Source organism: Lathamus discolor, chromosome 6, assembly GCF_037157495.1.
Source record: "Lathamus discolor isolate bLatDis1 chromosome 6, bLatDis1.hap1, whole genome shotgun sequence".
NCBI classification, from domain to species: Eukaryota; Metazoa; Chordata; class Aves; order Psittaciformes; family Psittacidae; genus Lathamus; species Lathamus discolor.
Genome location: NC_088889.1, coordinates 30,974,115 through 30,987,031, shown reverse-complemented (window position 1 = coordinate 30,987,031; position 12,917 = coordinate 30,974,115). Strand labels below are relative to the sequence as shown.

General features: G+C 39.8%; 1 protein-coding gene across 3 annotated transcripts in view; it reads right to left on the bottom strand.

The window, feature by feature from the left end:
* Positions 1–684: 684 nt before the first annotated feature.
* Positions 685–12,917, bottom strand: part of CCDC88C (coiled-coil domain containing 88C) — a 95,606-nt gene continuing 83,373 nt past the window's right edge. For 2 of the 3 annotated variants that reach the window (XM_065685708.1, XM_065685709.1), the window contains exons 24-31: positions 12,600–12,689; positions 11,554–11,795; positions 7,640–7,822; positions 7,173–7,241; positions 6,457–6,525; positions 5,369–5,670; positions 4,160–4,375; positions 685–2,957 (exon numbers count right to left, since the gene is read on the bottom strand). In XM_065685708.1, coding sequence (XP_065541780.1) covers positions 1,944–2,957; positions 4,160–4,375; positions 5,369–5,670; positions 6,457–6,525; positions 7,173–7,241; positions 7,640–7,822; positions 11,554–11,795; positions 12,600–12,689 — 2,185 coding nt within the window. In that variant the 3' untranslated portion in view covers positions 685–1,943. The remainder of the gene's footprint in view (positions 2,958–4,159; positions 4,376–5,368; positions 5,671–6,456; positions 6,526–7,172; positions 7,242–7,639; positions 7,823–11,553; positions 11,796–12,599; positions 12,690–12,917) is intronic. The other variant, XM_065685710.1, reaches the window with a different exon arrangement.

Below are 12,917 nucleotides of genomic sequence, written 5' to 3'. Positions count from 1 at the left end.
TCCTCAGCAGTCCAGGGTGCAGGGCAATCGAGCACACACCTCCAAGGAGGAACTGAAACAAGGGAGAAACTGCAGTCTTCCACTTCGAATGACCTGGCCAAGAGTCAGTGTTGAGGGGACACTTCTGGAAGAAGAACCTGAGTTTACTAAAAACACGCAGCATGTTCTAAAACTGTTGTAGAGCACATAATTTTAAAATTGTTGCAAATCTGAGGCTTGCAACTAAAATAGCACAGAAAGCAGAAAGTTCCTTTTGCCATTCTCTTCATGCTCAAAGATGAGTAATTTCTCACTTCTGTAACGCATCCTGAGAATTAAGCACAAGACTGATGGTACAAGATGCAAGCTTGGACAAAATCGACAATGTGCTTGGGCACTGTCTGAAGTGGTCAGAGAAGCATAAAAAATTACAGGTCTGATTCTACAGCGATCTGGAAGTCATTTTATTTGCATGAATGAGCCTTCTAAAGCCTTCAGTCAGGTTACAATCAAACAGGAAGATTTCTGATACCCCTTCTGTGGCAACAATACAAAACCTAACACAACTCTGCCACTCAGAGACTCAAACCAATACTGAGGCTTACACAAAGCTATTGCAGGCAGATTTCCATTTAGCACCATAAACTGTGTTGCCCTGCCCAACCCCTGGAAAAAGAAAACCACCAAAAAAAAGTGCAACATCCATCCATTTTATCTTAATCTTTATTATAAACAATTTTGTAGTTTCCAGACCAGGATCGCTACATACTAGATAACAAAAACATCTTCAGATGGATCAGTTTTAGCTTTTACTAGATTAAATCAGAACCAGCAAAACAAGTATTATTTTTTTAAAGGATTTAGTCTATTGCCAGAAAAACAGCTTTAAACATGAAACAGAATTAAAGATATGCATTTGATCATATATACACAAGCAGCTGATGACACTCTGGACAGAAACATACAAGGAACTTTTTTGCACATAAATAGATTTTTAAAAGTATATTTTATTCATATGTATACAAAATTATTTTGCTTTCCATACTGAGCAAAACTCTTAGAGACATAAACAAGGATTTCTAAGAGACAAAATCCCACATACTGCTTAGGGTGTGGGCTGTCATGCACAACAGGATGTAACTATACAATTTACATAGCATTCCTATACAATACTTGAACTTCTTATATACATACTTACAAGACACTTTTGTACATAAGATGCCACATTTACAACTGAAATGGCATCTCTCCTGAAAGGTTGCACTAGTTCCAGTGTTTGTATAAAAGATAAAACAAGTTTCAAAAGGCAGCACCACGTGGCTTGCAGAGTCAAGGATCCACAGAATTGCAGCTGTAGTGAAGCAGTGAGGTAATCACACTGGCCTCTCCGTGTTTACACAGTCCCATGGAGGAAGGTCAAGATGTGACCCTTGAAGTCTACACATTACCTCTATAAAATGTGGCTGTGGCAAAAAGATTTTAACAGATGGCTAACGCCATGCAGTTTTGCTCTTCAGCTTTATATTTAAGCTACTTAAGCCAAATATCTGTCTCTGGGGAGGAGAAGTTTGGCTTTTGTTTGACCTTTCCAGTATGGTTATCAATGGCAGGGCTGGGCCCAGCACACACACATGACCTGTGAAACTCTTCTTTAATGCAGGTAGAAGGGGTGCATACTGCAGCAATGACAGAGAACCCTGCTAAGCTTCTGGAGTGCAGAATGCTGTTAAGCCTGCAGTGACATCAGACTTCCACCTTGTTTTAGGCACAACAGTGTCAAAAGAAGGCCTGGGGTTTTGCTCTTTGTTTCTCTTAATCATACATTGTTCAACTAGAAAACAGGACATGGAGAACACTCAGAGCAGCATGCAGGTGACGCCTTTTAAGACCTGGCACAGTGTCTAGACAAATGCTACGCAGATGGCATCAATGCCAACACACATACTACTAGCTTCACGTGTGGGTTACACACACCCATACTCATACCAAACTGTCTGCTGATCCCTCTGGGGGTCTGGAGACCCAGGACTGCTGTTGGAGTTGTTTCCTCTCATGGGCTCCTCCATAGCCCCAGCACCGCCTTCTGGCAGCTTACCCTGGCACTTGCTGAGTAGGGCATCACCCTGGCTCTGCCCTAGGGAAATACTTCCCTCAGTGCTGCTGGAAACAGGTCTGGCAGGGGCCGCTGCAGCCACCTCCCCAGTACAAGGGGCTGGTTTGGGTTTCGCTTTAGAGGGAGTGTGCGATGTGGGTGAGTAGTGCTGCCCAGAGTTCACGCGCTCTTGTTGCTGGACATGCAGATTGCTGGTGGATGCAGTGGGTGAGGCAGAGAGCTGATTGAAGGAGACTGGCCTCTCATCTTTTGGTGGGGCCAGGGAAAGGCGCCTTGCATCAAGCTGCCAATAGCGGGAATCAACACCTTGCAAGGAACCTCCCACCTTAGCAGACTGTGGTCTCTCTCTTAAGGTTACCTGGGAGCTTGCTGGCACTGAAGCCCTAGCTGTCTGACTAACAGCATCCTTGCCCCCACGCTGGTCTGCTGCTGACTTCTGAGGACTCTCTTGCCTGTAGGTCTCTGGGCCAGTGGCTCTGAGGAGATCTGCAGAGGCTAAGCTAAATGCCCTGCTCAGTGACGTACTCCTCCTGCTCGCAGTTCCAGGCTGCTGAGGCTGCGCCATCTGCCGCATCCCACTGGCAGCCTGGTGCTGTGGTGTGTGAGGAAACTTAAGGGAACTCCCCTGGGAGTTTGCCAGAGGCTCAGGTTCTACTTGCCTAAGGTTTGGCTTTGTGTAATTTCCAGGCTTAGCTATTCTTGCTTCTTCATTGGCGATGGTCTTTATAGTTGCAGCAACAAGATTACTGGGCATCTCAGCACCCTCCTTTCTGGACGGCTGAACCAGCAGGTTCCCAGTAGCTGAAGGCTCATTTGTTTTCTTAAAATAATCGCTGAGCAAGTCATCTCTGTTACTGGAGGTATCCTGGTGTAAGAAAACATGCACATGCCATATTAATGAAAACACTTGTTTAAAGTATCATGCAGACATCTGTGTTCTTATAATCTTCCTTCCCACTTCATTCAACCCAAACACAACTCTAGATTTTATATTTTAAGTGGGGAATAGAAGATATAAATGTTTACAACGGGTATAAATCCAAATCAAGCAGTCATGCTCGTCATATTTAGAACATGACAGCCTTGTTTGCCAGATTAATTGTCATCAAATTTAGGTTTCATTTCACTTGCAATCTGGGCAGCAGCTCTTTTGCTTCCTTTCACACCAGCGACTGTCACTGTAACAGTATCATATTAATGACATCAGCCACTGATATCAGCATCAATGATGGTCTGTTACCTTCCAGAGTACAGTTCATTTGATCAACACTCCACTGTAACTTCAGGGGTATAACAGGAGATGAGCTAGCATTACAATAAAGTTTCATCGCTTCTCCACTGATTCCCCTCACCTCTCCTAGTCAATATACTATGCATGTCAAAAGCTGAGCATGTATGATATGATGAAATATACAAAAAATCATTACACAAATGGAGATACGATTGCTTGCCCACAATTAACTTGCAAATTTCAAGTCAGACAATTAACCTGGCAGTGAAAGAAAACATACAATGAATATTTCATGGGGATGGTCCATGCAATCCAAAAATGGTGATGTTTGATCAGCTGCCATTGGACTATTAGTATGAGGCATGCTCAGAATAGTTAAGGGACATGCTGTCTTCACAAAAAAACGTGCGGAAACAAGCTCATAGAATTTATTTCTTTTCTCTAGGGAGTATGTTAAAATTTAATACAGTCATTTCACTAGCATTCCAAATGTTTCTTCCAGTCACAAAACTCATTTGCCAGAAGTGAACACCATTAATGGTAATAGTGCAGTGGGAAGATTTCTATGCTCACCTAAATGTTAAAGTGTTAGGGTTAATTTTAACTGCACTTTAAACATTAAAACGTATGTACATTAACACTACAGAATGACTAGTCCTCCAAAACCACACACATTTGCATATACTGGAAATACTTTATGAGCAATTAATGCAAGTGATCTGGCAGCCTTTAAAATAACAGGTAAGAGTTACAGAATGCTTTTATAGGTATTAATGTGCTAGCAAAAGCTGTTATAAGCTGGGAGCTGTTGCTTTCATAGCAAGAACAATGGATACCCTGGGGATATACAGTGAAGTAGATCTCCTATTTCCCCTGACTGTTCTGTGCCTCATGCTGTTGGGACATGAATGACTGAGGATCGATTCGAGTGACTGTGAAGGTTCCTGACAGAGGGAAGGACACAGGGAGTAGCAAGAGGGATACAGTGCATCAGCTTCTAACAGGAATTGGTGCAATGAAATCATTTCACTTTCATTTAAACTGCGCCGACGCTGAAAAGGAACAAGGATGACAGAAAGAATGAAAATAGAGACATGGTCAAGAAGTTACAAACAAAAAAACAAAACAAAAAAAATAAATCTAACTTTAAACATCTTTCAAGCTAAGATTTGTACTTCAGATAACGAGGGAATAGGAGGTATATTTAAATATTACTCTGAAAATTGAAGGACCAGAATTTACCAATGCCATAAAATGGTACAGATCTGCTGATTTCAATACTGTTGCCAAGGCATTCATGAAACAGAAATATGTGGCCACTTTCACTACCAATGAATTATTCTTAAGATACTAACACGCTTGATACTGTACTGCCTTGCTACTGTACAGCATGTCAGAAGACAAATGCCATCTAGAAAACAAGCATTTAATATCTGACAAAGCACTTCAGTTTGTGACGCTTTCTTGCAGTCATTGAACCAACAGCACAGTGCCAGTCATCATACAAACACGCAGCATGATGAAAGCATTGAGAACTTCCTGCAGCAAGAAAAATATTCTTTCAAATGCACTGATGGTAGTTTCAGATTAGGAGATGGCTTTAACAACTGTGTGTGTTACACTTCAACTGCAACATACCATTAGGTTTCATATCTAATTACAGATTTAGCATCTGAAAATTATACAGAAAACTTATCAGTTCACAAATAAAAATACCTGGATCTGAGAACTGACAATATAATATGAAAACTTGACCCCAAGCGTTTGATATTAAAAAGCCCCAGCAGTCCAACATATAGTACTTGAAGTGAATTATTTGCCTAAATTGCCACAGCTGATACAGCATAATAAATTGGCTGTGTGATAGTTAATCTTGCCTTAGCTGTTTCATTCATTTTACAACATTCCACAGTTCTCTGCAAGTTCCACACATATGAACAAGAATCTTGTTGTCTTTCCCTGTTTCCCTATCCCTACATCCCCCTGAATCAGCTTTCAACAGTTTCTTGACATCTGAGATGGGCCACCTAGCTCTATCTACTTACGCTTGGTGGGGACAGTCTGTTGCTCTCTTCCAAGAACTCTTCCAAAGTTACCATCTCACTGCCAGGTGAGGCAGACCGTTGTCTGCCTGAGTAAGACTGGGATGGAGTACTCTTCTGAGGTATATCATACGAGATCAAACCATTCCTGTGGGAGGACGATTCATGCCTGCTGCTAGGGCTTAAGACAGCGGAAGCGAAGTGAAAGGGATAGGTGTCATGGAGCAAGGCTGGTGTCTCTCTGCTTGGCACCGTATCTTCACTACTGAGGCTGTCAGTTCTACCATGGATATGATCTAAGGAACCTGAGGAGAAGCACAAATATTGTTAAAGGCACTGTTCTTCATTTCAGATTTCTCACTGAGGTAGGAACTTCATCATCCAGGGCCATTTTCACATTAGATAGCATTTCCACAGACTAGGTGGCATTTTTTACCTCACTTCTCCCACAGAACTCAAGGCAGTCGGAACTCTGAAACATTAGGGCTAATAAATGACTTACAATACATACTTTAAGACCCTGTGTTAAAAAAAGCCCAACTACTTGTCCAAAGAATAGTAGTAACACAGATAGTAAGGGGTCCTCTTTACAAGCTCTGTGCTACTACATCTCCCTAGTTTTGGCTGTGTGTGTGACCTGAGAACCGAAACCTGTAAGCGGGAAAGCAGGAAGTAGATTTTTCCACCGCATCAGGTCTTCTGGCATCCTTCAAGCACACCCAATTTCAGCAAAAGCAGATCTCCAGAGCACAGAGATTCCATACATAAGCTGTGTGCAGAGTAAGAACAGCAGAGACTGTTGTTGAAAGAGGAGTCTAACAGTAGCATGGTACTTCCCACAATATGATGCCAGTCAAACTGAAGCAAAACTAGACTGCCTGCCTTAAAAGCTACCTCTTGCCAGAATCAATCTCAGAAAAATACTTCTTGCCAGCAGCTTCGATTCCCAAGACAGCCACGTTCAGATTGCATAATCATTACAATTTCAAAACAGCAGTCTTCAGATTTAATTGGAAGGAAAACAGCATTTTGTACACAGTTTCATGGAATTTCACTTCCTGTTTGTCAGAACTCAGTTATAAAAGCTTTACCTTTCAAATTGAGAGGTGAACTACTGCTGGAAGCGTTTCTGCTGCTCTCTAAACTGTTTGGCCTGGACACTAAAAAACACAAAACAAGCACTGAACAAACAGATCCTAAGTTCCTCTGATTCTTTAAAAGACTTGGCTACAGTATGCCTTCTGAAAATAGAACCTGTGCAACTAAGTCACTTTGAAAACATTAACAACATAATATACACAGGATACCAAAGTCTGGACAGAGTAGAAACCATTTTCATTTTTCAATTCAAGTTGTTCAGGATCCATCTTGTTTTTCTCACTTTTTGCACAAAGAAATATATTCTGCGCTTTTCTTTTACAGCAACTATTAACAAAGTAGTGTAAACACTGAAGAAGTTTGACAATAAGTTGCTGTCTCCTTCTCAGTGTATTTCTTTGGAAGGAGCTGGTAACCAGCCTTCAAATTAAGTGTTCCTTAAATCTTTAAGCAGACAGTGCTGCTTCTGCACCAGTGTGCCCACTGTACATCCACAACCCCCCACCTCTAATTCATTTTATTGCTGAGTCACTCCCTTAAGGAAGGAATTAAACATTGTCCAGAAAAACCAGCAACAAATCTGTAGGCCATGCATTAAGAAGTCTGTTGCTGAGGCAACTCATCTCAATGTCAGCATTGTTTTTGAAAATTTATTTTAGAAAAAAGTCCATGTAGAAGTTCACAGTGTTCGTGCTTGGTACAAGCTTACCGTGCTGTCTGGTGCTTGCAAACTCCACCTCAGGGGACTGTTCACATAGATTATCTTCTGAATTACAGCCTGAAAAGAATACAAAACTTAAAAGGCAATAGTAACACAGGAAGGTTAATCCTTCAGGTCAGTCTCCAATGCATTCTAGCAGTGTAGAAGACTAAGGTGATCAAGAGGACTTTACAGAGCCAACATTGGAAAAGCAGCAATCTTACAACCACTGCTGTGAACCACTGGGCAGGGAACCACAGGAGAAATGACAGCCAAAGGTGGTCTGTCAAGTTGATGACATGACAAGAGTGAGGAAACCCTGTACCTGATCAATTAAATAAAATAGGAATGAAGATACTAATGCTCTGGTTTTATGCTTGAATGGCACTAGAAGCCATGTTTCACCCAAGCAGGAGCTACAAAGTAGCCTGAGTTGTAGTAACAGCTGGTATATCAAATGCACTGCCATTGCACACCTTTTGGTCTGCCCTGCAGCCTGGAGATGGGAGTAGAAGTCTGTAGATGAACAGTTGAGGTTGAGTAAGTCCTGGAACCCAGCTCCACACAGGAGTGTTTTGTTGCAGAGTCTGCTGCAATTTCAACATTCTCATTGCTGCCTCCATGACGGGAATTCCTCTTTTGCTTTGGGTCCATTATCACTGAGAGGGAGAGAGGTGAATAAATACAAGTCAATGCAAAATAGCATTAGGAGATTTGTATTTACTTGCCTATACAAACATGACAAGCAGGCACAAAGACACTGCATAGCAGAGGCACCAGTTTTGCAAGCTTTTCCATAAACAGTTCAGTATTGGATAGGAAATTTCTGCCACCAGTTTCTCAATCACGTGTGCTCTCTGTAAAGTGTGGGAGTGACAAGGGCTGCTTAGTGCCAGTGGGAGGGTTGATATTATACATGCAATAATTACCGTGAAAGGAGGAAGAAATGGAGCAAAGGCATGAATGCAGAAAAGATAAGTGAAGTGTGAAATTCCTGTAACATTATTCCTTGCAGGTACATTTTATAAGCACTTACTTCAGTAACAAAATAGAATAAGGAAAGAGTGACAGTAGTCACGCTCTTATTCAAAGAGAAATAATGCTGATTTGGAAATTATCTAACATGATCTGCACAGTAAGCTAATTGCTTTCAAGTTTAGATCTTTGCTGTGGAGCAAGAGCTAAGTCTTCACAAAGTTAAAATTTTGCTGTTCTTGTGATGTTCTGGCGCATGATTTTTAAGTGAAATTTCTGGAATCTTAGCATGAGAACAATGAAAACTGCCTGCTAGAATATTAGACTCAAAAAGCTGAAGACATGTTTCCTAGTGATAAGGTAGGTTAATTCGTTTCTTGTAATGCAAATGTGATGTCTGAAGGCACACAAAACAGAACAAAATATGAAGAATTATGCAGCAGAGTGAAGTGGTCAAAATAAGCAACTTAATAGATACAATGGACAGACAGTTCAAAGCACAGAGCAGCTGCAAAGCTGCATTAGAGAAATGGACCAAAGTACTGACTCCTGGAAGCTGACTTCAGAAACAACATCTTCTGCCACAGTATGCATGCAGAGGCTCCACAGCACAAGGCTGGCACTTTCTCTCAGAATTTAAGTTTATGGCATGCCTGTAGCAATTACTGGCTAAAGCTTGGCATGCAAATCCGTATTTCTAATTGACTTTGTAGATGCACTTAACACCTTCTGTATATGCCAGAATTATTAACTGCCCTGGAAACAAATATTCTACAAATCCCAAAATAGGCAGCAATAGGTTTCTGTGTCAGTGTCCCTGTTGCGCTACATAGAGCCAATTCTCAGAGTTAGAAGGGAGATGAGATCTTTTGGCCTCTTTGCTGAGCTCCCCAAAGCATATTGCCTGCGCTGCATATATCTGTCTAAGACAGAATGGGGACTGGAACCACATATTAACTTCAGAAGCCATTAGGTCGTGACTATCAGGCAGTAAGAATTCTGGGCAACGAATCCATGACAAAAGTTGTTCCCAATCTCAAGAGAACAAATCTACTTTCTTCTTTAAAAAATAAAAATCTGTCAAAACTGAAGCAGCAGAAACTGAAACTTTAGCTCAATTTGGGATGAATTTTCATAGCTGGAAGTGTAAAATATTGCTAAATAGCAGGTTTGAATGCAAACGTCATGACACTTTGCAGAGAATAATTTTCCCAGTAGCTTCCACTCTATATTCAAAGTCAGACTACTTAAAAGCAATGATGTTAAACTGCCATTTTTAACATTTAGTGGCATAGAATACTGGAAGAATCTCCAGGATTTGAGACTGCTTATATATTAGAGGTGTATTTTAGTAGGACTACAACACTGTAGAAGCATAGCAACAGCAAATCAGTTCAACACTTTAACTGGACACGATGCAAGTATGTGATTGCAAGAAAATATCAAAGCACATAGCAACTTCACTTACTTACAACATGCACCACAGCCAATATACATACGCAAACTGTATGCCATGAGGTCCCCTAAAAATATGCTGCATTGAAGAAACGATCCACAGTGTGCAATTCATCTTCTATGGGAAAACTTATATGTCCATGTTCACTAATCTGTGCTTGTACTTAAAGTATTGTAAAGACATGCTTAGTGTTTCTATCAAGGTATGAGTTCTTTTAAGGTGTGGGATTCTTTTAATTTTTTATTTAAATATTTGTCAGAATTAAATGAAGATAAACATTAAAGAGAATGTTAGAAATCTCCCAATTCCAGGAAAGAAAGAGGTTCATTAGGAGAGGATGGGATGTTGGAAGACGACCAGAACCGGAGCCGATTAGAGAGAGACTGATGATTTGATGGAGACTTAGGAGACTTTTCTTTATCCTTGATTTTGCTTCTCAAAAAGGCAATCTTTTTGCGCTGCGTAGCTAAATTATTATCACCCAGGTATCCCGAAAAGAAGAAAAAAATTAAAAAAAGCCTTGTAAGTAAAACTTAAAAAGTTTCTTAAAACAGATTAAAGACTATACAACTAGTAGAAACAACAAAGGCTAAACAAAGACTAACATATATTTGGGGGGTTGATTAACACATAATCACAGGTAATCTGACTCAGATTAAGTCACAGATTAACATATATACATAAAATATAATAAATTCAGAAATTCAGAAATTACTGTTGATCACCCCAAATGTTTTTATTAAATAAAGTAAAATCAGATAGGTGTGTGTGTTACTTGGTGATAATATGCTCAAAATTTCCTAGATGTCTTCTAGGTTTTAATACTGACAGCACCTCAACATAAGCACATATGACAGAACATCAAAAAGAACAAAGCCTCAGAGACTCATCTCTGGCACTCCATGAGGGCCTTGTTCTGTGGAAACCCAAATCCAAATTCCCAGGTTGAACTTTGGATGCATGTTAAACATTTAATATCTCCTGAAATCATACAAATTATCTGAGACATACATTTTTAAGTGAATCAATGACCTCAAAGAATTAGAATAGATAAAAGGAAATGTAAAACCCAACCAGAACAATAGCTTCAGTCAGACAGACACGGGAGTTTATAACAACAGCTTTACCTTCCTCAGCCACTACCCCTTCTGTTTTCCACACTCCCCAGTGGGAAGATAAAAATTATTATTTAAGGATTAATTTCAAAACTACTTCTTGAAAAGTATCCCGGCAGGACAATAATCTATATATAGAAGCTGACAGAAGAGATCTCAATACAATAAGAAAACCTTGGGATACATGTTACCTTTAAGAAAGGCTTTGAGGAGCTTTCTTTTAAATTTCCCATAATTAGGAAGCGATTTACTGTATGAGCTAACTAAACAGAAAAAGAAATCATTTCATCTTCCTCACATTTGCCTTTAAGTGTTTAAAAAATCATTTTATCATTTTAAATTAAGCAATCCTTAGTCTGATTCAAAGTCAAAACACTTTATCATCCCCCAAAATAACTGGATTACAATAAATTAGCATTTTCGATGTTATTTATTTTGCATGTGCGCCATCTTCTGGCAGTGTCTGCGAGACCAGTTATTGCCCATATAGTTTCCAGTATTACATGGTCCAACTTTCAACTGCTTTGTTGCAAAATCCCAGTAAATGAAGTATTTCTACCAACTTATTCAGTAACATGCAATACATTCAGGCAAACCAAGAAATCACATACAAAAGCTGAAGGTAAAAGAACCAAACCAAACCAAACTAAAAGTTCATGTTCTTAGTTTAGGGGGTTTTTGCTTACTAAAACTTAAAGTTTACTAAAAAAAAAAAAAAAAAGGATATCAAACAAAATGTGATGGAATATTAACATATCCTGTACATTAAGTATTTTTAAAATCTTTCTTAAATGTTTTCAAAATATACTGTTCAGGTCATATATTTAGGCTGAGCATTCCCTACCTTTGTTTGAAGAACCTCCAGGGTTCTCTCTCTCTTCCACGGAGTTTGACCCTTGAGAGTTATTATCCTGAGTCTCTTGTTGATGTTTCAGTTTTTGGGAGGCAGATGGAGAGTTTACAGTCTCTGCAGATCCAGAATGCGATTGAGGGCTTTCTGCTGCTGCTTTCAATCGCTCCCTCATAACTTCCTTCTTTGGCTTGATTAGTTTGACTAAGGCTCTGGCTCCAATCCAGTGGTTTTTCCTGATAAAGTAGGTTTTGTGAATGGGATTCATCAAACACTACAAACAATACCCCCCGAAGATGTTTATAGTTATGCTAACACCATCGAGCCTTCACACATTCTTCTTTGCTTACTGATATGAATTGGTTCAAAAGATGCAGAAAGAATTTCACAGAGCTCAAGATCTATCTCTCTCCCAAAGTCTGAACTATTTTACAGAAATATTTCTTCAGCATGAGAAATATGAGAGAGACAACTGTTCCTCTGCTAGAAATATAAACTACATATATAGACACACGTAAGACATTAATGGTGTCAAAAGCTCTACTGCAGGAACAGTCAGAGAAGGAAAGCAATTGAAACCGCTTTAAACATGAATGCCTCTCTTTGCTATAAGGCTATCAATCAGAACTATGTGTGGTGGAATTAGCTTGGCTCTTTTTTGTTGTTCTTACTGTAATTTGGTTTAAGTCCTTTCTCGCCAGTGGACTGCTTTAGCTCCTTTGGAAGAGCAGCTTTGGAAGTTCCTACTGCTGCTTTGTCATCATAATGGGGGTCCCTCTCCCCCTGCTGATGATATTCATCAGGGCAAGGGGCTCTTTTCCAATTAATACTGTTTCAGATTCCAGTATTAAAACACAGGGCTCCACATGAGATACTGTGCTCTATATTAACACAACTTATACTTCCAAGAATGGCTCATAGAGTGAGACAGAAGTGGAGATGACACTATCCTTACTTCAGATGAAATTTCTATTATCTCCAGTATGGAAGGTACTTTCTCACCTTCAAGAACAGCAGAACAAAACCCATACGGTACTTACTTTTTGGGAGTAGGATCATAAAACTTGTATTGATCCATTATCTTCTCTTCAAGTTTTTCCTTGTGTCTCCTTAAGGCATTCAATTTGTCACTGTGAGAGGGAAAAGCATATTCTGAACTGTATGAAATTAATCATGATGAAAAAGCTTGAAGACCAAAAGCCATTAGATCACGGACAATTGAACTTCATTGTCTACATAACTGTGTATTTTATTCCTGTGTTGCTACGCTGCTATAAGTAGAGAAATAAATAATACTTGATCTTTTTAAGACTACTTTGGTCTCCTATGAGCAGTGTCAAAGCACTTTCAGGAGTGTC